Raw genomic sequence first — 25,010 nt, forward strand, 5'->3', positions numbered from 1 at the left:
AGTTAAAGCTCCGTCTCACAGGGGATTCCGCCAGACGTTCCCAGCAGACCCTCACAACACGTTTGGGCCTGCCAGGTCTGACTGGCTTCCTCCCCCACCACCGGAGCCAACTCACCACCAGGTAGTGGTCGGTGGACAGCTCCGCACCTCTTTTCACCCGAGGGTCCAAGACATACATTGAAAACTCATGAAACTCAAAATTTAGACTTGGTTCCAGTTTCAAACAACCAGAACTACTGCATCTCAGCATTTCTATGCTGTTCCACAGCTAATAAGGCTGAAAATTGAGCGTAGTGCTGAAAATTTACATATTGTCACTTTTTCACTTCTCTCTCTGAGAAAAAGCTTTTTTGGTCTCTAACATTCAAATCTCATGAAACTCAAATTTTAGACATGGTTCCAGCTTCAAACCACCAGAACTACTGCATCTCAGCATTTTTATTCTGTTCCAAAGCTAATAAGGCTGAAAATTGAGAGTAGTGCTGAAAATTCACGTATTGTCACTTTGTCACTTCTCTCGCCGAGAAAACGCTTTGTTGACCCAGCTTATTCTATGGCCATACCTAACAAATACATTAAAGCTATAAATCAGTTTAACTTTAATTTCATCTGGAAAAATCGAGTCCACTACTTAAAGATATTTGCGTAAATATGGTTAAGGACTTTAAAGAAGGCGGTTTAGAAGCTATTCAGTTTGATTGTTTAAATGAGGTCTTAAAGGTAAATTGGTTTAAATCTTTTTAACGAATGGAAATAGTATCTGGTATTGTCTCCCCAAAGGTTTGTTTAAAAAAATTGCATGCATAGATTTTGTTCCTAGATGTGACTTTGGTGTGGACAAACTTCCTATGAAGTTATCTGCCTATCACAAGCAGGTATTGTTGTGTTGGAAACTTATGTACAGACACAACTTCACTCCTTACCAACCTGCCATCTGGAATAACCGATATGTGTTACACAGGAGTAAGTCTTGTATTTGGATCACTGGATGGAAAAAGGTATTTGGTCCATAAGACATTTTCATAAGACCATAACCAGTCTCCACTGTCTATAAGACAGTGGAGATTGTCTTCTGACGAATTTTGCTTATTGTATAATTTGGATTGCTCATGCACTCAGTTGAACACAGTAATAAACTCTATTCAAACTGCAGTCAAATATCTGGTTCAAAATATAAACATTCAATTAGCTAACCTTCAGTTACCTGCACTTCAACTGTTTGGGGTTAACCTTTTGGACAAAAGTAATTCCAACAAACGGATGCATCAGCATCTAACAAATTTTATATTTCCTGTCCGACCAAATAAAAACTCCATTTTAAATTTGTTTTCTGATTCAGAGGTTAATAAGTGGAGAACTGCTTACCTTAAATACCCTCTAATTTCTAAAGCTAAAGAATTTAAATTTAAAATTCTCAATAACATTTTTCCATCCAGGGAATTATTAAGACAAAGATTCAACTTTGATACCAACAGCTGGATCTTTTATGACAACAACACTGAAACAACAGATCATCTCTTTTTCTATTGTGTGCAAACTGGAACATTTTGGAGAAACTTTCAGGACTGGATCTCAACAAAACTTTCCCTACATCATCCCTTAAAAAGAGAGGATATAATATTTGGAAAAACCCACAGAGACAGAAGAACCGACCTCATTCTTAACAACCTGCTGATCCTTTGACTTTTCAGCCTTTAAAAACCTTCGAATAGACAATCACTTCAGAACCTTGAAACTGATGAAAAACAAGCATGGAATACAGCTCTTGGACGCCTATAATGATCTGAATTTATTTGAGAACTAATGCCACTTTGTCTTTTTCTGTTTGTTTTTGTCGTTCTGCTATCCCTCTGTTTGATGTCTTAAAAATTTTATTTATTTATATTTTTATTTTACTCTTTTATTGTTGTCTTATAATTATATGTGTGCCTTAAGACTGTAAGACTTTATTTCTTCATGTATGTACATGCCACGTGAACTTGTACAATTGTTCAAAGTGTTTAATAATAATAATTTTAAAAAAACAGGTCCTTCTCTGTGTGTCGCATGTGATGACGTCAGCTTCTTCTTCTTGGATTTTTACTGGGATCTGTTTTTATTTTTATTATTTTAATCAAAAATATTGAAACGTTTACAGAAGCGTTTGGCATGCAATCCCAAAAGAAAAGCCATCCTCATTCTTCTTAAATTTATTTGGAGTAAATCATTGACATCATACTCAAAAATAGTAGGTAAATTGTAAATAACAGCTTTTAAATCAAGCTAACAACAACCACAACAAAAACCCTCTGGGGTTACATTTTACTGAGTTATTTTTAAATACCGAATTAAAAGTCTCATGACTGATACATCTGACATTTATTTGTAGTAAATTCTTGATATTTAACTCAAACTAGTACGTAAATTGTAAATAAAGTTGTTTTTTTTTTTTAAAAAAAAAAGCTTAAAAAACAAAATTCTATCATCAGCGATAAGCTGTTGTGGTCAGCGATACGAATGGTAGTGTTGAGAAAACAAGATATAGTAACTACCCGTTACTCGTTGTTATCACGTCTCCCCAGGTCCGTTGATGCTGTGTGTAAAAGTGAAACCATAAAGACAACAATCACTGTTCAACTTCACAATCAACCAGAATTTTATTCAAACAATCAAGTGCATAAAATCACACCAACAGCTCAACATAATCATCAGAAACCAAAGCCACAAGAAGAAAGGAGAGCGCAGTGCCAGAAGCAAGAGATCTACCGCTACTAGATTTCCAGCGGCTTCATATTTAGACTTTGTATTTATGCAGTTGCAAGAAGAAATAATGTATCGGAAATAATTGGGGGCATTAATCAATGCTGAAAACTCTCTGTTTGCAGCGACTTCTTTAACTTCTGGGTGGCAGAGGGACAACTCTGGAACAGAACCAGCGAATGTCGACCCAATCTGATGTTTAATTTCAAAGTAAAAGGTTATTAAAAGAGCACATTTTTACTCTTTCCCCCTAAGTTACCGTGCTTATTGCTGAAAAACTCTGTGTTTCCAGTGACTTCTCTCACTTCTGGGTGGCAGAGGGACACCTCTAGAACACAGCCAGCAAATGTCATCCACATCTGATGTTTAATTTCAAAATAAAAGCCTTAAAAAAAAAAACACATTTAAAATTTTAGTTTTACCAAAGTTGACATGCACATTGCTGAAAAACTCTGTTTCCAGTGACTTCTGTCACTTCTGGATGGCAGAGGAACACCTCTAGAACACAACCAGTACATGTCAACCCGATCTGATGTTTCATTTCAAAATAAAAGCACTGCAACTTAGGAGGGAAAAATAAAAACGTCTCATTTTAATAGGCTTTTATTTTGACATTATACAGTACATCAGATCGGGTTGGCATTTGCTGGTTTTGTTCTAGAGTTGTCCCTCTGCCACCCAGAAGTTAGAGAAGTCGCCGCAAACAGAAAGTTTTCAGCATTGCTTAATGTCCCCAATTATTTTCGATACGTTATTTCTGTTTGCAACTGCATAAAAACAAAGTTTAAACATGAAGCCCCTGGAAATCTACTTGCAGTAGATCAAACATGAACCGAATGTGAGCTTTTAATCTGAAAGGAGCTGGTAAATTGGGGAACCGTAACGTCTTGTGCCGTGTCGTACGTGAAAATCGAGTGCGGGCTGGCTTTACTGTCATTTTCGAAGAGGCGGCTAGCTTTACCGCAGTCACAAACTGCACATGTCATTCATTGTTTAATTTACGAAGCTGAAGGCAGTAGCAGCAGCAAACAAAAGCTCCTACGGCTAACTCTGTCCTCTTCCTCTGTTTGGCCATCCTCATCTTCGTTACCTCTTCTGATTTCTATATTTAGATCAATTTCAAAGTGCTCCAGTTCAAATTAAAAAGGCTTAATAACGTTACTCATCCCTGTTTAGGCTGGAGGAGCCAGGCAGTTGGACCGTTACACGTTATTTACCCTGAATGCATTGCAGAGTGAACAACATAGCAACATTGTTGTGAAAATATTTTATTAAAATTTATAAAAACTAAATAACCTACAGTATTATTACTGCATTGTTTTTACACCTAAAATAAATATTTCCCAAATAAGGTCTATTTTTATAACTAATCATGGTTTCCTCTAAGCCTCCATGGTAAGGTCTATTCAGGGGTCTGAGAGAGGAGGGTCCATCGGACAGTCGAATCTCGGATTCAGAAAGAGCAGTGTGGTTTTCGTCTTCTTCGTGGAACACTGGACCAACTCTACACCATCAGCAGATTCCTGGAGGGTGCATGAGAGTTCGCCCATCCAGTCTACATGTGTTTTGTGGACTTGGAGAAGGTGTTCGACTGTGTCTCTCGGTGAATCCTGTGAGGTTACTCCAGGAGTATGGGGAATTGGGCCCTTTGAGACGGGCTGTTAGGCCCTGTATGATCAGTGTCAGAAACTGGTCCGCATTGCCAAAAACATGCCTTCAGTCAGGCTCGTTTCCAGTGAGAGTTTTCTCTGCCAAAGCTTCCCTTTGTCAGTGATTCTGTACATTACTTTGATGGACAAAATTTCTAGGACCAGCCAAGGTGTTTATTTTGGTGGCCTTTGGATCATGTATCTGCTTTTTGCAGATTATGTTGCTGGCTTCATCAGACCGTGACCTAAAGCTTTCACTCGAGCAGTTTGCAGCCGAGTGTGAAGAGGCTGGGATGAGGTTCAGTGTCTCCACATCAGAGGCCATGATCTTGAGCCAGAAAAAGGTAGAGTGCTTTCTTCAGGTTAGGGAGGATGTCCTGCCCCAACTGGAAGATTTTAAGTGACTCGGGATCTTGTTCAAGAATGAGGGAAAAATGGAGAGGGAGATTGATAAATGGATTGACACAGCATCTGCAGTGAAGTGGGCACTGTACCAGTCTGTCATGATGGAGAGAGAGCTGAGTTAAAAAGCAAAGCTCTTGATTTACCCGTCGATCTACTCTACTATTCCTACCCTAATCTATGCCATGAGCTTTGGGTCTTGACCGAAAGAACGAGGTCACGAATACAAGTGGCAGAAATGAGTTTTCTCAGTAGGCTCTCCCTTAGAGATAGGGTGAGAAGCTCAGTCATCCGGGAGGGACTCAAAGTAGAGCCACTGCTCCTTCACATCAAGAGGAGCCAGTTGAGGTGGCTTGGGCATCTGGTCAGGATGCCTCCTGGACACCTAACTGGAGAGGTGTTCCGGGCACGTCCCACCGGGAAGAAACCTAGGGGAAGATCCAGGTGTAAGGAGGCCTACTTTTCTGGCTTGCAGTCAGTAGGACTTTGCAGACAGGTTTTTTAAAATACGTTTTATGCATGAAAAATACAGTTATGATAAAAAAAACAATGTTTGTTCAAACATATATTCTGTGATTCATTTCAATTACATTACAACTGAAGCTTTGTATTCATAATATTTTCAAGTCACTAATCTATACCAGAGCCAAACATACACTTTCTTTTGTGTTCTATACTCAAATTAACACTACTGAGCATCTGATTTTCAACAAAAAATGTTTTATATAGAAATAGATATAAAATTCAGCAAATGAGAGGTTATGGTCCTTTACTACTAGCATATAAACAATAATCAAAGCCATTACAACATTCATATTTAAACCACATATATACTGTTGTCCATAAAAGAAAAATCTAACTCTGTTTATTTTTTGAAGATCCCTTTTGCAGGAGAAGCATGTACTCCAGCCAGGTGTGCAGTCTTTGGTTATTTCACAAGCCATTATGACCTGTAAAATGATTTTCGCAACTATGAAGGTCCAGAGATTTTCAGAAGTAATTTTTTAAGTCATTGTCAAGGGTCAAACCTTTGTGATAAGTTTAAGTCGAGTCTTGCCCATTTCATCCCAACTCAAGTATCCACTATTTAAAGACGACTTCAATGTGACTCAAGCCTAAGTCAACTCTTCTTCTGATCTACTCTTTGGTCTTAATCTATAGAATAAGTCTCTGACTCAGGATCTTGCGGTTGATCTCAGCCAAGGCCACAGAAAAGACAAATGCCTTTTCATCAGAAAGACTGGCATATACGTCCACTTCCTTTTCTTGTTTTTCTGTGAATACAAAAACACAACATATTAAAATATTTTTAATATACAAGATTCTAAGATTTAAATTAACTCATGACAGCTATATAATTTTAGGGACAAATGCAGACTAGAAACAAGACAAAAAAGGAAACTTTCTTAGATCAGTCAAATTCTAGGTCACTGGGGCCACCACAGAAAAAGCAGTATTTTCACTTGACATACCATTTCATATATATACTGCTCAAAAAAATAAAGGGAACACTTTAAGTGTTAAACACCTGTTTAAGTGTTCCCTTTATTTTTTTGAGCAGTGTACATATACAGTACATATATATATATATCAGTGTGACATGCGGTCAGGGGAGGCAGGTGAGGCAGCAGAGCCTCACCTGTCATCATGGAAAAATAATCTAAAATGATAAAATAATTTATATAGCTATTTTCACCCTGTGGTTTGTACTATGAAGTATGTATTTTTCATCCATCCGTCCATCCATCCATTTTCTTACGCTTATCCAGGGTAGGGTTGCCGGAGTAGCAGCTTCAGAAGGGAAGCCCAGACTTCCCTCTCCCCAGCCACCTGTTCCAGCTCCTCCGGGGGAATCCCAAGGTGTTCCCAGGCCAGCCAAGAGACATAGTCCCTCCAGCGTGTCCTGGGTCTTCCCCGGGGCCTCCTCCCAGTGGGACATGCCCGGAACACCTCACCAGGGAAAAGTCCAGGAGGCATCCTGACCAGATGCCCGAGCCACCTCAACTGGCTCCTCTCGATGAGAAGGAGCAGCGGCTTTACTCTGACTCCCTCCCGGATGACTGAGCTTCTCCCCCTGTCTCTAAGGGAGAGCCCAGACACCCTACGGAGAAAACCCATTTCGGCCGCTTGTATCCGCGATCTCGTTCTTGTCGTCATGACCCAAAGCTCATGACCATAGATGAGGGTGGGACCGTAGATGGACTAATCGAGACTAACCGTAAATCGAGAGCTTTGCATTTTGGCTCAGCTCTCTCTTCACCATGACGGACCAGTACAGCGCCCGCTTGACGGTAGACGCTGCGTCAATCTGCCTGTCGATCTCCCGCTCCCTTCTTCCCTCATTCGTGAACAAGATCCCGAGATACTTGAACTCCTCCACTTGGGGCAGGACACCCCCATGACCCGACCCGGAGAAGGCATTCTACCCTTTTCTGGCTCAAGACCATGGCCTCGGATTTGGAGGCACTGATCCTCATCCCGGCCACTTCACACTCAGCTGCGAACCGCTCCAGCGAGAGCTGCAGCCAATAGGACCACATCATCCGCAAAAGGCAGAGATGTGATCCTAAGGCCACCAAAACGGATCCCCTCAACACCTTGGCTGGTCCTAGAAATTCTGTCCATAAAAACAATGAACAGAATAGGTGACAAAGGGCAGCCTTGGTGGAGTCCAACTCTCACCGGAAACGAGCCCGACTTACTGCCGGCAATGCGGATCAGACTCTGACACTGGTTATACAGGGCCCTGGCAGCCCGTATCAAAGGACCCGGTACCCCATACTCCCAGAGAACCCCCAAAGGGCTCCCGGAGGGACACAGTCGAATCAATCAATCAAATTTTATTTGTATAGCACATTTCAGCAGCAAGGCATTTCAAAGTGCTTTACATCATAACAAACACAGAGTCACAATGCAATATAGAATCAATCATTAAGTCAAGTTACATCAATAAATTTGTAATTGATTACATTTCAAATACAATTCTAAACAGGTGGGTTTTCAGTTGAGATTTAAAAGAAGTCAGTGTTTCAGCTGTTTTACAGTTTTCTGGAAGTTTGTTCCAAATTTGTGGTGCATAGATGCTGAAAGCTGCTTCTCCTCGTTTGGTTCTGGTTCTGGGGATGCAGAGCAGACCAGAACCGGAAGACCTGAGAGGTCTGGAAGGTTGATACAATAAAAGCATATCTTTAATGTATTGTGGTGCTAAGCCGTTCAGTGATTTATAAACTAACAACAGTATTTTAAAGTCTATTCTTTGAGCTACAGGGAGCCAGTGGAGGGACTTTAAAACTGGTGAATGCCTTCTCCAAGTCCAAAAAACACATGTAGACTGGTTGGGCGAACTCCCACGCACCCTCCAGGACCCTGCTGAGGGTGTAGAGCTGTCCAGTCCATGACCAGGACAAAAACCACACTGCTCTTCCTGAATCCGAGGTTTGACTATCCGACAGACCCTCCTCGCCAAGAACCCTGAATACACCTTGCCAGGGAGGCTTAAGAGTGTGACTACCCTATAATTGGAGCACACCCTCCAATCCCCCTTTTTGAACAGGGGGACCACCACACCAGTCTACCAATCCAGGGTAACTGCCCCCGATGTCCATGCGATATTGCAGAGTCGTGTCAGCCAACACAACCCTACAACATCCAGAGCCATAAGGAACTCTGGGCGGATCTCATCCACCCCCGGGGCCTTGCCACCGAGGAGCTTTTTAACCACCTCGGCGACCTCGTCCCCAGGCTCAGCTTCCTCAATGGAAGGCATGTTGGTGGGATTGAGGAGGTCTTCGAAGTATTCTGCCCACTGGCCCACAACGTCCCGAGTTGAAGTCAGCAGCACACCATCCCCACTATAAACAGTGTTGGTGCTGTACTGCTTTTGCACCCCCCCCCCCCCCCCCCCCCCCCGAGACTCCGGATGGTGGACCAGAGGCCCGATAGGACTCCTTCTTCAGCCTGACAGCATACCTTACCGAAAGTGTCCACCAACAGGCTCGAGGATTGCCGCCGCGACAGGCACCGACAACCTTGCGGCCACATCTCTGATAAGCCGCCTCGACAATGGAGGCACAGAACATGGTCCACTCAGACTCAATGTCCCCCACCTCCCCCGGAACGTGTTCAAAGTTCTGCCGGAGATGGGAGTTAAAGCTCCGTCTCACAGGGAATTCCGCCAGACGTTCCCAGCAGACCCTCACAACACGTTTGGCCTACGCAGATCTAATGAAACAATGACAAAGTCGATCATCGAACTGGGGCCTAGGGTGTCTTGGTGCCAAATGCACGTGTGGACACCCTTATGCTTGAACATGGTGTTCGTTATGGACAATCCGTGACGAGCACAGAAGTCCAACAACAGAACACCACTCGAGTTCAGATCGAGGGGTGGGGGGGTTCCTCCCAACCATGCCCCTCCAGGTCTCACTGTCATTGCCCATGTGAGCGTTGAAGTCCCCCAGCAGAACAAGGGAGTCCAGTACTACACTCTCCAGTACTACTGTGCTGACTCCATCATTATGTTTTGTTAAGTATTTGGTGGGTAAATTTTAAGTTAAACTATGGACCCTTACTGACACCTAGTGGACATTGTTTACATATTTAATTTGGTCAGTCAAGCAGAACTCGTCCAGCTGTACGGTTGGTGTCTTCGTCTGTCCTTCAGACACGTTTGTTCCTTGGACACTATTTGTCTGTAAGTTCATTTTATTAATCGTTATTCCGGCATTTTGTAATATTTTGTAGAAAAGTTTTACGTTTCCCAACCAATATTTAAAGCTACATCGTTAGCTAATTGGAGAGAAATGGGAGTCACGTGTTTGCCTAGTTGTTTTCTGTATCTGTAGCTGATGTATACTTTTGTGTTTTGTTACAGTTTTACAAACTAAAATAAAATAAAGGAAAAGAAAAGAAAAACAAACCAGCAAAGAGTTGCAAAATAAAACAAGAAAACTATCAAGGACTGGATTATTTTCAACTCAAGCTGTCTAGCTTTGTAAGAGCAACACATCACGAGAGCAGCATAACTACCTCTAAGGACTCCAAAAAGGGTGGGTAATCTGAACTGTCGTTCGGCCCGTAAGCACAAACGACAGTCAGGACCCGTCCCCCCACCCGTAGGCGGAGGGAGGTTACCCTCTCGTTCACCGGGGTAAACCCCAACGTACAGGCGTTGAGATGGGGAGCAACAAGTATGCCCACTCCTGCCTGACACCTCTCACCGTGGGCAACTCCAGAGTGGAAGTATGACCAGCCCCTCTCAAGGAGACTGGTTCCAGAACCAGAGCCATGCGTTGAGGCAAGACCAACTATTTCTAGCCAGAACCTCTCAACCTCCCACACTAGCTCCGGCTCCTTCCTCACCAGAGAGGTGACATTCCATGTCCCAAGAGCCAGCTTCTGCAACCGAGGATTGGACCGCCAGGGCCCCCTCCCTCGGCCACCACCCATCTCACATTGCACCCGACCCAGTTGGCCCCTCTCATAAGTGGTGGGCCGATGGGAGGGGGACCCACATTTCCTCTTTGGGCTGAGCCCGGCCGGGCTCCATGGGTAAAAGCCCAGCCACCAGGCACTCGCCATCGTGCCCCCCCTCCAGGCCTAGCTCCAGAGTGGGGCCCCAGTGACCCGTGTCTGGGCGAGGGAACTCGAAGTCCATTGTTTTTATTCATCATCGGGGTCTTCGGGCGGCGCCTTGTCTTGTCCCTCACCTAGTACCTGTCTGCTTTGGGTGACCCTACCAGGGGCATAAAGCCCCACACAGCATAGCACCTAGGATCATTGGGGCACTCAAACTCCTAAACCATGATGGGTGGCAGCCCTCTCCTTGGGCTGCCACCCTATTTTTCAGGTTGATTATTTTTTTCTTCAATATCACAGAATTTTCACAATTTTCCATTCAAATGCTTGAAATCGCAGCTGGTGAGGCAGCAGCAAGTTGAGCCTCACCTTGGATTGCACAACCTCTCACTAACTACACTGGCTGCCATTCTATGGGAGCATGCTCCTCCTCCTATACATATATATATATATATATATATATATATATACTGCTCAAAAAAATAAAGGGAACACTCAAATAACACATCCTAGATCTGAATGAAAGAAATATTCTCATTGAATACTTTGTTCTGTACAAAGTTGAATGTGCTGACAACAAAATCACACAAAAATCATCAATGGAAATCAAATTTATTAACCAATGGAGGCCTGGATTTGGAGCCACACACAAAATTAAAGTGAAATAACACTACACGCTGATCCAACTTTAATGTAATGTCCTTAAAACAAGTCAAAATGAGGCTCAGTATTGTGTGTGGCCTCCACGTGCCTGAATGACCTCCCTACAATGCCTGGGCATGCTCCTGATGAGGTGGCGGATGGTCTCCTGAGGGATCTCCTCCCAGACCTGGACTAAAGCATCCGCCAACTCCTGGACAGTCTGTGGTGCAACGTGACGGTGGATGGAGCGAGACATGATGTCCCAGATGTGCTCAATCGGATTCAGGTCTGGGGAACGGGCCGGCCAGTCCATAGCTTCAATGCCTTCATCTTGCAGGAACTGCTGACACACTCCAGCCACATGAGGTCTAGCATTGTCCTGCATTAGGAGGGGCCAACCGCACCAGCATATGGTCTCACAAGGGGTCTGAGGATCTCATCTCGGTACCTAATGGCAGTCAGGCTACCTCTGGTGAGCACATGGAGGGCTGTGCGGCCCTCCAAAGAAATGCCACCCCACACCATTACTAACCCACTGCCAAACCAGTCATGCTGAAGGATGTTGCAGGCAGCAGACCGCTCTCCACGGCGTCTCCAGACTCTGTCACGTCTGTCACATGTGCTCAGTGTGAACCTGCTTTCATCTGTGAAGAGCACAAGGCGCCAGTGGCGAATTTGCCAATCCTGGTGTTCTCTGGCAAATGCCAAGCATCCTGCACGGTGTTGGGCTGTGAGCACAACCCCCATCTGTGGACGTCGGGCCCTCATACCATCCTCATGGAGTCGGCTTCTAACCGTTTGTGCAGACACATGCACATTTGTGGCCTGCTGGAGGTCATTTTGCAGGGCTCTGGCAGTGCTCCTCCTGTTCCTTCTTGCACAAAAACGGAGGTAGCGGTCCTGCTGCTGGGTTGTTGCCCTCCTACGGCCTCCTCCACGTCTCCTGGTGTACTGGCCTGTCTCCTGGTAGCGCCTCCAGCCTCTGGACACTACGCTGACAGACACAGCAAACCTTCTTGCCACAGCTCGCATTGATGTGCCATCCTGGATGAGCTGCACTACCTGAGCCACTTGTGTGGGTTGTGGAGTCCATCTCATGCTACCACGAGTGTGAAAGCACCACCAACATTCAAAACTGACCAAAACATCAGCCAGACAGCATAGGTACTGAGAAGTGGTCTGTGGTCCCAACTGCAGAACCACTGCTTTATTGAGTGTGTCTTGCTAATTGCCAATAATTTCCACCTGTTGTCTATTCCATTTGCACAACAGCAGGTGAAATTGATTGTCAATCAGTGTTGCTTCCTAAGTGGACAGTTTGATTTCACAGAAGTTTGATTTACTTGGAGTTATATTGTGTTGTTTAAGTGTTCCCTTTATATTTTTGAGCAGTGTATATATATATATATATATATATATATATATATACACACCACCAGGATCCACAGCACGGACATTGGGATGTCATTCGGACTAGAGAAGTGTGGTCGGCTGATCACCAAGAGGGGGAAGGTCATCCACACAGAAGGTGTCTCACTCCCAGAAGGAACAACAGCAGACATAGAGGACAGTTACAAGTACCTAGGTATACCACAAGCAAATGGCAACCTCGATGAGGTCACAAGGAAAGGAGCCACAGCTAAATACCTCCAATGAATAAGGCAAGTCCTGAGAAGCCAGCTCAATGGCAAGAACAAAATCCGTGCGATAAACAGCTATGCCCTGCCAGTAATCAGATACCCTGCTGGAATAATTAGCTGGCCAAAGGAGGAGATAAAAGCCACGGATATTAAGACTAGAAAACTACTAACAATGCATGGAGGGTTCCATCCCAAATCCAGCACCCTGAGACTGTACACGAGCCACAAGGAAGGAGGCAGAGGACTAGTGAGTATGAGAACCACAGTCCAGGACGAAACAACTAAGATCCATAAATACATCAGGGACAAAGCCTCAACAGACAATGTGCTCAGTGAATATCTCAGACAACAGGGAACGGAGGTTGAGGTGCCAGAGATACCATCATGGGAGGACAAGCCCCTACATGGGATGTACCACCAGCAAATAACCCAAGTGGCTGATATTAGTAAATCCTACCAATGGCTGGAAAAAGCTGGACTCAAGGACAGCACAGAGGCCCTCATCCTGGCCGCCCAGGAACAGGCCCTAAACACCAGAGCAATAGAGGCCCAGATCTACCACACCAGACAAGACCCAAGGTGTAGGTTGTGCAAAGAGGCCCCTGAGACAGTCCAGCACATAACAGCAGGGTGCAAAATACTGGCAGGGAAAGCGTACATGGAACAACATAACCAAGTTGCAGGCATAGTGTACAGAAACATCTGTGCAGAATATGGACTGGAAACCCCGAGATCAAAGTGGGAAACACCCCCAAAGGTGACGGAGAACGCCAGAGCTAAGATCCTGTGGGACTTCCAGATCCAGACAGACAAAATGGTAATGGCGAACCAATCAGACATTGTCGTAGTGGATAAACAACAGAGGAAAGCCGTTGTGGTAGATGTAGCAATACCAAGCGACTGCAACATCAGGAAAAAGGAGCACGAGAAACTAGAGAAATACCAGGGCCTCAGGGAGGAACTGGAAAGGGCCTGGAAGGTGAAGATACACAGTGGTGCCTGTGGTCATCGGGGCCCTCGGGGCAGTCACCCCCAAACTGGACCAATGGCTACAACAGATCCCAGGAACAACATCAGACATCTCAGTCCAGAAATGTGCAGTCCTTGGCACAGCCAAGATACTGCGCAGAACCCTCAAGCTCCCAGGCCTCTGGTAGAGGTCCCGAGCTCAGTGGATAAGAACCACCCGCGGTGGGTGAGAAGGGAATTTATTTTATATATATATATATATATATATAGAGAGAGAGAGAGAGAGAGAGAGAGAGAGAGTACAGACCAAAAGTTTGGACACACCTTCTAATTCAATGGGTTTTCTTTATTTTCATGACTATTTATAAGGCAAGAAATCCCAATTATTAACCTGACAGGGCACACCTATGAAGTGAAAACCATTTCAGGTGACTACCTCTTGAAGCTCATAAAGAAAATGCAGAGTGTGTGCAAAGCAGTAATCACAGCAAAAGGTTGCTACTTAGAAGAAACTAGAATATAAGGGGTATTTTCAGTTGTTTTACACTTTTTTGTTTAGTGCATATTTCCACATGTGTTATTCATAGTTTTGATGCCTTCAGTGTGAATCTACAATGTCAATAGTCATGAAAATAAAGGAAACTCATTGAATTAAAAGGTGTGTCCAAACATTTGGTCTGTACTGTATATATATATATATATATATATATATATATATACAGGTATATGTCAGCTTCTTTGTCAGCTTTAAAATGTAAATCTAAACTCTTTCTCCTATTTGTGTGGTGTTTGAATATTTTAGGTTGTTTGAACCTGACATTCACGTTGAGTGCAATGGAGCCAAGAGAGCAGTATGGCGTTTGTAGTTAAGGCCTACATTGGAGCCACCTGCAAGAGCATCTTCCAGATTATCCAGTTTGTGTGAATGGCGGTGCGCGTGATCAGCTCCCAGTTACAAAAATCCAGAGGTGGCGGTGCACAAATCACTACATATCCGCTTCAACATGCGCTGCTGCATACCTTGTTCAATACGTCAACAATAAACCTAGCTTCAGCAGTTGCTAGCTGCTCCAGGCTCTCAGCTGAAATTGATCAAAAATAATCTGATCGGTATCCGTGGTGCTGAAGTGCTTTGAACTTGTGTTGTTTCATCATTAGTGACCACTAGTGATGTGCGGTGAGGTTTTTAGCTGGTGAGTCACTGACTTAAGCATAATCAGTTTTACAATTATAGACCCCCTGCACGTTAATGTTTACATATGGAAATTTTGCGCAAGGGGACAATACTGGAGGGCAAAAGGACTATTCCTTTTACATCCCATCCATAGCTGCGCTGCCGCAGTAGAATAATTCCATTAACTCAATAAAACTTGGAAATGTAGATATCATTAATTTCTTGCTGTGCTCCACAGCAAAGGGAAAAACCGTTGAAGTACAACTCAAAACCACTTCTTTCTCGCGATCTGTATTGGCCAAGCTACACACATAAGCAACTGACAACAACACTTTCCTTGTCAAGTTTTCTGTTTTGGACGAGAAACTGCCGATTTCTCGTCGTACTCCTGTATTATTTTCCCTTAAATATCCCGGATTGTGCCGCCTGCTATCACATTAGTTTTCTCACAGGTCTTACCAAATTCCCTGGTCTTATTACGTTACTCTATGTTCACATGCCATCACCATAGCAGTGAAACATTCGTTTCATTAGTCCAAATAATGTCCAATAAACATTAGACATTTTGTTGCAACAATATTGCAACATTTAAAAACAGTTTGGTTTGCAACACCAAAACTTTTCACAACACAAACAAGTGACTCCTTTAGCCCAATTTGGGCCAAACATAAAATTCAAAATGAATTCAATAATTCTTGAAACTTTACAATATTCACTATGTATTCATAGACCTCTGCTTATTAATAAGTCTTGTTAAAATGTGCTAACTGTCAATTTTGGATATGTCACTCAAACTCTGGACCCAAAACTTTTGAGTTTTTTCTAATAAAAACTATTGCTTGTCTGGATAGATGTTAATTGCAAGGATTTACCCTTCTCTTCTTCTTGTTTCTTCAGGCCCACAGTCTTTGGGCGACCACGGCCTCTACGGATGGTATCTGACTGACTATTGGCTCGGGATCTTCTGTGGTTTTCTGAGTCACTGGTTAGAGGAGAGCCAATCCTCTCTCTGCGAATGCGCTCTGTTCTTCTGCGCTTGAAGTCCAGTTTGTCTGAAACAAAAACACATGACCAGTAAGGATGCACAAAAAGTGTAATTTTATATTTTAATAGGACATTATATTTTTAAAAACTTGAAGAGACATAAATGAATGCTTTTCACTTTGAAGTGATGTATTTATTAGAGGTGTGCCAATCGATCAGTCACCGATCATAATCGGCCGATTTCCGTGAAAAAGTGTATGATTGGTGATCGCTGATCACGGTCTTGTGTTGCTGATAACACAAACCAATCACCTGTATCTCACTTCGCAGCCTACATGTGGAGCTGATGTCCTTTTTTCTTCACAAGCGGGTGTGAAGGAAAAATTTAGTAGACAAGTTTAAATACATTTGAATGTACACTTTATGATGTTTTTATTAAAGTTTTGCACTCAGTTGCAGCTCAACAGAATGTATGCTCTTCTGACCCTCTTCAAATAAGTGAAGACCAGGGTGTTCAGCAGTTAGAAATGTGAAGACATGGCTAAGGTGATAAGCGTAGATTGTAGAAATTCAGTTTCTAGTATCTGTTTAGCCATCAGCAGAGAGGCCTTCTTGGAGAAACGCCTTACGTTGAGCTGTGAATGTGTATGCAACTCTGCTCCACTGAAACTTACAGATAAGTAACGTATAGATTTTTACCTGACACTTGAGCCAGGGGGTGTGACTAAGTAATGTGTGATGTATCTAATGTAAATGAGGGGACGTTCAGCCCCAAGTCAGAACTCATCCGATTCTCACTGAGATGTGAGCTTTGTATGTTTTCTCCATTTGCAAATGTTAATTAAAGCTGTGTTTGTTCTCTTTTAAAGCTGAAGTTTGGTCTCGAATTTTGTGCAACTTAACACGGGCAGCAACAAATCCTAAGCAATGTCGTGTGGAACTTCAACACAGAGTAAATGGGGAAGTTTGCGTGTTGCGACGGAAAATTACCTCGTCAAAATGAATCAACACAACAAGTCTAATATAACATTTAAAAAACAAACCCTTGACGGAGTTTGGCTACATCGAGGCTCACTGAAAGAAAAAAAAAAGCCATCCGGAGAGATCAGACTGCATTAAAAGCAGCACACACCTACCAACACTCACTCAGAGGAGCAAATAACCCAAAAAATAATTTAAGTAAACAAACTAGCAGTGGTAGACGCTGCTTCTGCTCTTGATGTTGAACCGACGCTACGCTCTTGAGTAGTAATATTTTACAGACGGAGCGCCGTTTCTGCTCTACCCGGCAGTGAACATCTGCTTAAAGCTGCAACATAAAATTTAAACAAACATAAGATTTTACATATGTATTAAAACTTTCACTACGCCCTAACACGAGGCAGATAATCTCTGGAAAAATAAATAAATAAATAAATCGATCTCCTCCCAGCATTCTGCAGAAGTCTGCAGAATGCTGGGAGGAGGCAGAGTTCGGTCAGAAACAACCAATCAGAGTCAGCATTAATCAGCTAGCAATGCTCTCAGGAAGTTTTGATTTAGTAACTCAGGATTGTTTATTTTGATGCAGCCTGCATTTAACTTTGAATGAATGTTTCCTTTTTTCTTGACATTATTTAATATAGGCAGATTTATTTGACTCGTGTATAATAGCATACTGAGAGCCTTACTGTTAAATATTGTTTTACTAATTGCAGGTTTTTCAATTGGCCTTTTGACAGAATAGCTGCTGTATTGTGCCTGAACGTATTTTGCATGTTCATGTCTAAACTATGTTAATTTATTACCAGATCATTTTTAAATTTTTGTCAGAGCACATAGTAGCATTTATACCTAAAGCGAAAAATTAACAACCAATCCAGATGATCAGCAGTGACCGGCCCCTCATGGGTGATCGGAATCAGAATCAGCAGCAAAAGTCTTTTTTTTGTCATTTTTATTCGCTTTTTGATCCACAAGAATGTTTGATCCAAACATTCATTACACATTGGGAACCAACATTAGATATCTGTTTCAAGTGAATTTCATCATAAGCATAACATCCCAGATGACATAGCAAGATCACTAGGCTATCTGTGGATTGTTGTTGGGTCTAGGAGATGCCGCAAACAGAGGAGAAGGAGGAAGCAGAAACAGGGCCGCAGGTTCGGTGTTATGTTAAGGCTGAGAAAACAACCAAACAAGCCAACTCTACCGATTCCTGTATCTTTCTAAAGTCAGATTTCTGGTGCATAAAATGGATGATTTGGAACTACAACTCACTGGAAATCGCAATGTTCGGGACTGTTAGGGATAGATTTTTATTATCTCTGAGACATGGCTAACTGCTGTGCCACATTTTCTGGCTTTAATCTCCTTTTACATGTGTACAGTGACAAATTCTAAATTCTAATTCTACAAGATATGTCATTTTCAAATAGGTAAATTTTTTTTTTTTTTGTGCAAATATTCACTCATTTAGATTTTGATGCCTGCTATACATTTTAATGACGTTTGGACAAGGCCTTGTTTACCACCGTGTTACATCACCTTTTCTTTTAACAAGACCCAAAAGCTGTGTTGAAACTGAGGATACTATTGGTTGAAGCTTTGTAGAGGGAGTTCTTTCACATTCTTGCTTGCATTCAGTTGCTCAACAGTCCAGATTCTCTGTTGCTGTATTTTGTGCATTATAATGCGAAACACATTTTCAATGGTAGTTAATTTACATCTTTTTTTCTCAACAAGTTTCTTGCGACCCTGTTGACTATTTGCAGGGAAACATTTGATGCTTCTATGATCACACCTCAATATCTTAGCAATTTCAGTCTAGTACCGGCACTCTTACTATGAAGCCACGCTGTCGTAACACGTGCAAAATGTGGCTTGGACTTGCTGGAATAAGCAAGTACGTCCCTGAAAAAAAGGTTGCTTGGATAGCAGTATATCTTTCTCCAAAACCTTTCAGTACTGGAGCAACAATGGTGTCTGCACAGATGTGCAAGTTACCCATGCTGTGGGCACTAAGACACCTCATCACAGATGATGGCCTGTGTTCCAGACAATCCTTTTCCTCTTTGAGCTGGAGGCCACATCGTCCATGATTTCCAAAAACAATTTGAAGTGTGAACTCGTCAAACCCCAGGACACTTTCCCAGAGGAGCTGATGCATCAGCTCATCAGGCTAGCAGCATTTCTATGTGTGTTGATATATGACTTCCGCTTAGCATATTAGAGTTTTAACTAGAACTTGTAGATGTAAAAACAAACTGTTCACTGACAATGATTTGCTGAAGTGTTCCTGAGCACATGTGGAAATATTCGTTACGGAATGATGTTGGGTGCTGTCTGAGGGATTGATTGTCGCAGGCACTCAATGTGGGCCTTGCTGCTTACTTGCAGAGATTTCTCCAGATGCTCTGAACCTTTTAATGATATTATAGACTGTAGATGATGACATCCCTAAAAAAGTCTAAGCAGGAGGAATGTATAAGATGTTTTAATGCTGGCAAAGATGTTGTGGCCTCACTCCCCATGAGGTCGATTGTAGCGAATGCAATTTCTAGTAAGCCCATTCGAGCTGGTGCATTACATATGTTACAGGCAAACGATAGGGATTGGGTTAAATTAAATCCATTCACTTACAACTTAAATCAATCAATCAAATTTTATTTGTATAACACATTTCAGCAGCAAGGCATTTCAAAGTGCTTTACATCATATCAAACACAGAAACACAATGCAACATAGAATCAACAATCAAAACACGACATTAAGTCAGGTTCCATCAATAAATTTGTAATTGATTATGTTTCAAATACAATCCTAAACAGGTGGGTTTTTAGTCGAGTTTGCATCCATAAAAGGTTTACCGGTTACACTCCGACTGTGTTATATGGAACAAAATATCTATTGCTATTTTTATTCCCACTCACGCTCACAATCACACAGTTTAAAACGATGTAGACAGCATTTTAATGGGCTTCTGGCACAAGGCTCCGTACACCTCTTTCATGGAATTTTGAGCTGGGACTCCGCCGTCCCTCACGGATTTTTGTGCAATTTCAACATAGAATCAACAATCAAACCATGACATTAAGTCAGGTTCCATCATTAAATGTGTAATTGATTATGTTTCAAATACAATCCTAAACAGGTGGGGTTTTTGTCTAGATTTAAAGGAAGTCAGTGTTTCAGCTGTTTTACAGTATTCTGGAAGTTTGTTCCAAATTTGTGATGCATAGATGCTGAAAGCTGCTTCTCCTCGTTTGGTTCTGGTTCTGGGGATGCAGAGCAGACCAGAACCAGAAGACCTGAGAGGTCTGGAAGGTTGATACAACAACAGCAGATCTTTGATGTATTGTGGTGCTAAGCCGTTCAGTGATTTGTAAACTAACAACAGTATTTTAAAGTCTATTCTTTGAGCTACAGGGAGCCAGTGGAGGGACTTTAAAACTGGTGTTATGTGCTCTATCTTCCTGGTTTTAGTGAGAACTCAGCAGCGTTCTGGATCAGCTGCAGCTGTTTGATTGATTTGTTGGACAGACCTGTGAAGATGCTGTTGCAATAATCAATACGACTGAAGATGAACGCATGGATGAGTTTCTCTAGATCTGGCTGAGACATTAGTCCTTTAATCCTGGAAATGTTCTTCAGGTGACAGAAGGCCGACTTTTAAACAGAGTCCACGCTTCCAGATAACAATAATTTCTCAATAGTTGATTGTCCAGTCCCTCTGCATGATGGGCTATTTTTTTAACAAGCTCGCCTTTTACTTCAGACGGCACAAAATAAAGCTGTAGGTACCAACTGCTCAATGGCTACCCATCTTGTCCTCACTCCCCATGAGATTGATTGCAGCCTCATGCCGAGTAAGGCTGCAAACACTCCCCATTCTGGGCATTTCCAGCCTGGGCTACATATGCCCAGCACCACTTGTTTTAAATTCCTTCCACCAGTAAAAGTTTCTTTTGTGATACTGTGATGAACTCCATCTTCCACACTGAATTTAATTTGACCATAAAACCGAATACATTCTACAAGCTGCTTTATTCTTAGTAACTGGTCAAGTCAGCACAAGCTTCAATTCTGATTTACAGTAATACTCATCTATTAACTAAAGTTAGGCTGAGATAGACAGACAGGCTGCGTCGCTCTCAATCTGAATATCCAGCCACCAGTTTGAATACTTTATGCCATGTGTTTGGTGAGATGAACCTTACCTGTAATAGCTGGTGAAGAACATTCGCTGAGTTTTGCATTTAGAAGTTTTCTGCTGATAAATACATAACCACATGGACAGGACTTGCAGGCAACTGGAATCTGTAAAAGAAAATGCAGATTTTTATATAATGCTAATATTAAATGATGTTTTCATGACGGTCAAGAGGGATTGAAAATATATGCCACCAGCAAAACAGGTACACAATTTTTACTGTAATTTGCAAATACATTTGTCTTAGCAGCGAAAGAGCTGCGAAGGTCCAGTGTATCAATTTATTCGTTTTCCTGAAAATGAATTGCCGTTTTAGAGGCCCACACATATACAAAAACTCACCGAACTTTATACACGAGTGAAATTTACATACAGTATGTGTTGCGCAAAAGAATGAAGAATAAAAATAGGTCAACAGCACTGCCGGGGCAACTTTCAAAATCCTGTTTGGTACACCTCCCAAGACTTACCCCAAAAGTTTCAACAACAAACATGAAGTCAGCCATCTTGGATGGAATTTGTAATTTTGGTTTCAATTGATCTGTTTCAAATTAAGTCAGCATTACCTTAGGGCATGGGGGATGAAAATTTGCATAAATTGTGAATTTCTGAGCATGTTATAATACAATAAATGTCTTTATAAGTCCTACAAAGAAAATCACAAAGGTACAAAACATTTGATTCATTCTTTTCAGGTCCCTAAGAAAATATCAGTGGTCAAATTTTGGCATCACACTAGACCGCTCTGAGAGTAGGAAAAGTCTATGTTTGACCAAATATTAAACAGTTGCATGAACAAATATTTAAACAAATATTTTTGCAGCATTTGCATAAATATTCCTAGATCACTAGAGCTTAGAGTGAGGCTAAGCTCACTCTAATAATAGTGAGCCCTATTGCTATTACTAAAAATAATAATAGCAGTTGGGTTTAGCCTTATTGCTAGAAGCATTAAAACAATCAGCACCAAACCATATTTTCACCTAGGATTATGAAATTTGGTAAACATGTAACTTCTTAAGACTTACAAAAAAGTCTCTTGGAACTCTGGCCCTATCCCAGAGGAAGTTGGCCAATTTTGGATGAAAACCACCTTTTGTCTCTTTTCAACACATTTGAGTATATTCCTTCTAGAGTTTTCCATTAGAGACTTCTAAATGAGTCGTATTGTTTTGAAATATTGGCAATCAAGAGTCAATATATTTTGTGGTTTCAAAGCATGTGGGTGTGGTCAAGCCTCAAAATCTGACTTTCTCGAGACCACAGGATCACATTAACTCTTTATTGTTCACTCTTTGGTTGGAGCCAGTAGTTGGTAAGTTTCTAAAACCTTTATCATTGATTCTCATTCTCTGATGGCATAACGTAGGATAACCCAGTGTGACAATCTGCCAAATACTAAATGTTCACTGTTGATAAAAATGTACAGTCACAAAAGAGAAAAGAAGAATTGCAACACTTTGGCATTTCTGCTGTTCTACTAATGACACTGTGCACATATAAATAAAATCCATTTTCTGAAGTAACATTTTTTTAAATGCAACTGAAATGCGTCATTATTTGTACTGTTGCCAACCAGAAGGCTATGAACAATAGAAAAACGTGTCACTCACTGTATATAAAAGCATAGCATGCATCTCACCAACATCTGGACAAGTAAGGAAACCCAAAGGGGTGAGGATCCAGATTTCTCTCCAACAGACAACATAATTAAATTGCATTTAAATCTCTTATAACTGTAAACATCAGACAACCTACCAAGATTTATCAATTTCGAAAATTATACAGTAACTATCCAGAGGAAATTTTCTATTTTTTTCTTTCACCCCAGGATTGGTGAACTTGCTTTTGGCTGAGAAAGAAATCAGAACTAGATATTCTGTTGTACACAAACTGACCTGTTGGTCACATTCAGGACAGGATTTAGTTGCCATTTTAACCTTCTTTGTTTTGTGGGCCGACATGGTCCTTCAGTTCCGCAAAGACACGAAGAGCCGAAGTCAGACCTCTCTGAGTCGCGTGGACCGGTACCGAATCAGACCTGATGATCCTGCAGTAACACTCAGCCATACAGTTGAAAAATATTATCTTAGACTGAGGTTTCGTCTGCTTCCAGGACCATGGTCAATTTCCTTTTCTTATTCTGGCGTCTTAATACAAATGTGATACCAACTATAATGTGCAGTAGTGCCACCTGCTGGACTACAAGGGAGACCGAAACTTATCAGGAAGCAATTGATTTTTCCCCTTCTAATCTTATGTTTTTCAAAAATTGTATACGTTTTATTTCAGTTATAGCAATTGCCAACCTGTTCAATGCTTTTTAAGCTCCGTCTTTTCTAGTTAATATCCATGAAACAAAATAAATGGAAGCAGAATGCAGTGATCATACAAGCTTACATTGTTTTCCAGTTACTTTAAGCATCTTGACCTGTGCCTGATAGTTTTTATAAGTGTAGTAATACTTTCATTTTTTCTTGTTTTTATTCCACAATATTCTCACCAAATGTTTTGAACATAATTGTTACTTTGCATTCAGCCTTATTCAATGATAGTTTCATGGCAAGAATCTCTGCAAAATCATGACATTTTATTTCTTCTTCATTCTCTTTTATTGCCAGCATGTTCAATAAAAGGTCACATCATTCAAGGAAATATAGACAAATAGTGGGTAAATCGACCATCTTGCTGAGCCTACATGCCCATCACACTAGTGGACTAGTGGAACACCAACATTTGTCACTGGTTACGCTTTGTTGATGGCCAACTGGTGGTATAAGAAAACAAAGCAGGAAAAAGAAATCGATGGCAAATTATTTTTGATGTTTATTACAATATAAAAGGTGTTCATGGTACAGGCATGAACATGATTAGCAACAATACAAAACTTTAGTTTTCAGAAAACAGACACGTTTCTGTTCTTAGCGGAAAGAAGGAGCATCTAAAGGTAATGTTATGTTACCTATGTTGTCTAAAGGTAAACAATGAAAGTGAACCGCATTTATCCTAGACATTATACACACAAAAGGGTGTGAAAACCTCACTCGAATGTAAATAACTTTCCTCAGTTTTTGTCTCAAAGATGTAACTCCTTGTCTGTGTGGCAAAGCACATGGAATGCATCTGCAGGGTAATTTTATTCTCACTGAAAAAGAAAAAGCTGGGTTGGATTGTGACAAAGTGGTTCAGTTTGTGTTCACCACTTGTTCCTTATTCTTATTTTTGATACATTTACTTTCTGTAGCTGGTCATAATGCTTAAATTTAAACATTAGTTTGCAACTTTGCTTCACTTACTATCCCGGGTTTGTTTGTGTTAGCATTATGTTGCAGTTTCCATCTATTTATATGTTTAGTTTAAAGCTACTACTTCTGGACTATTGGTTGAACTTGTTTATTTTGTTTCAAAGTATATTCATGGTATTTGTGTTCCTTTTTACTTACCATTGTTGTCCCTTGTAGATCTGCAGGTCAGTAGTATGGGAGGGGCCGGCCCAGTATTTCCTGCTTAAATGGCTGGATGATGTCACTGAGTACCTTGCTGGGTTCTACCAATTAGAGGGTTTTCTTTATAGTATTGCTTTGTTTGTTTTTCTTTAAAATAACTTTTGAGTTATCTTGTATTACAGGGTTTATTTTGCAAACTATTTCATTATGTAGATGAGTTTGTACATTAGATTAATAATATTATTCTTGTTTAGACTTTCTTTTTTTTTGTTTGTTTGTTTTTTACCTGTTTAATTGTGGCTTGGTCCACTCATGTGCAGGTGTGTTGCCAATTGGCTATAAAAACAGTGTTTTTTTTGGAAGCTCAAGGAGAGAGGATGGTTGTCAGAAAGTTAAGAAGCAAATAAAATTAATTGGAATACTCTGAAACTGGTGGCTGGTGCTGTTTGTTTTTGTTCACCTTGTGGATCCTTGACCACACTATCTTACATGGATCAGCAGATTAACTAAAAACACGTCAGGTTTGATTATTTTTTTAAGATGATTAAGGTGTGCATGTGTGGCAACACTAGATGGAACTCGGGAATATTATGC

At 41.5% G+C, this 25,010-nt stretch overlaps 1 protein-coding gene across 1 annotated transcript; it reads right to left on the minus strand.

Moving 5' to 3' along the window:
- Positions 1–2,611: 2,611 nt before the first annotated feature.
- On the minus strand, positions 2,612–24,392 carry c4h16orf87 (chromosome 4 C16orf87 homolog). Its single transcript, XM_028015132.1, has 4 exons — positions 22,869–24,392; positions 20,978–21,077; positions 15,665–15,844; positions 2,612–6,064 (listed from the first exon to the last, which is right to left on the minus strand). Exons 1-4 carry the CDS (start codon positions 22,932–22,934, stop codon positions 5,946–5,948), a joined length of 465 nt encoding a protein of 154 aa, XP_027870933.1. The 5' UTR covers positions 22,935–24,392; the 3' UTR covers positions 2,612–5,945.
- Between the last annotated feature and the right edge of the window lie 618 nt (positions 24,393–25,010).

Source organism: Xiphophorus couchianus, chromosome 4, assembly GCF_001444195.1.
Source record: "Xiphophorus couchianus chromosome 4, X_couchianus-1.0, whole genome shotgun sequence".
Taxonomy (NCBI): Eukaryota; Metazoa; Chordata; class Actinopteri; order Cyprinodontiformes; family Poeciliidae; genus Xiphophorus; species Xiphophorus couchianus.

Bases quoted from the DNA above. Each gene is read 5' to 3' on its own strand.
- c4h16orf87 (XM_028015132.1), bottom strand. From the start codon at position 22,934: ATGTCGGCCCACAAAACAAAGAAGGTTAAAATGGCAACTAAATCCTGT. The intron at 15,845-20,977 runs GTAAGGTTCATC...TTTTTGTTTCAG, and splicing joins TTCTTCACCAGCTATTACAG to ACAAACTGGACTTCAAGCGC. The intron at 6,065-15,664 runs GTAAATCCTTGC...TTGTATTCACAG, and splicing joins GAAACAAGAAGAAGAGAAGG to AAAAACAAGAAAAGGAAGTG.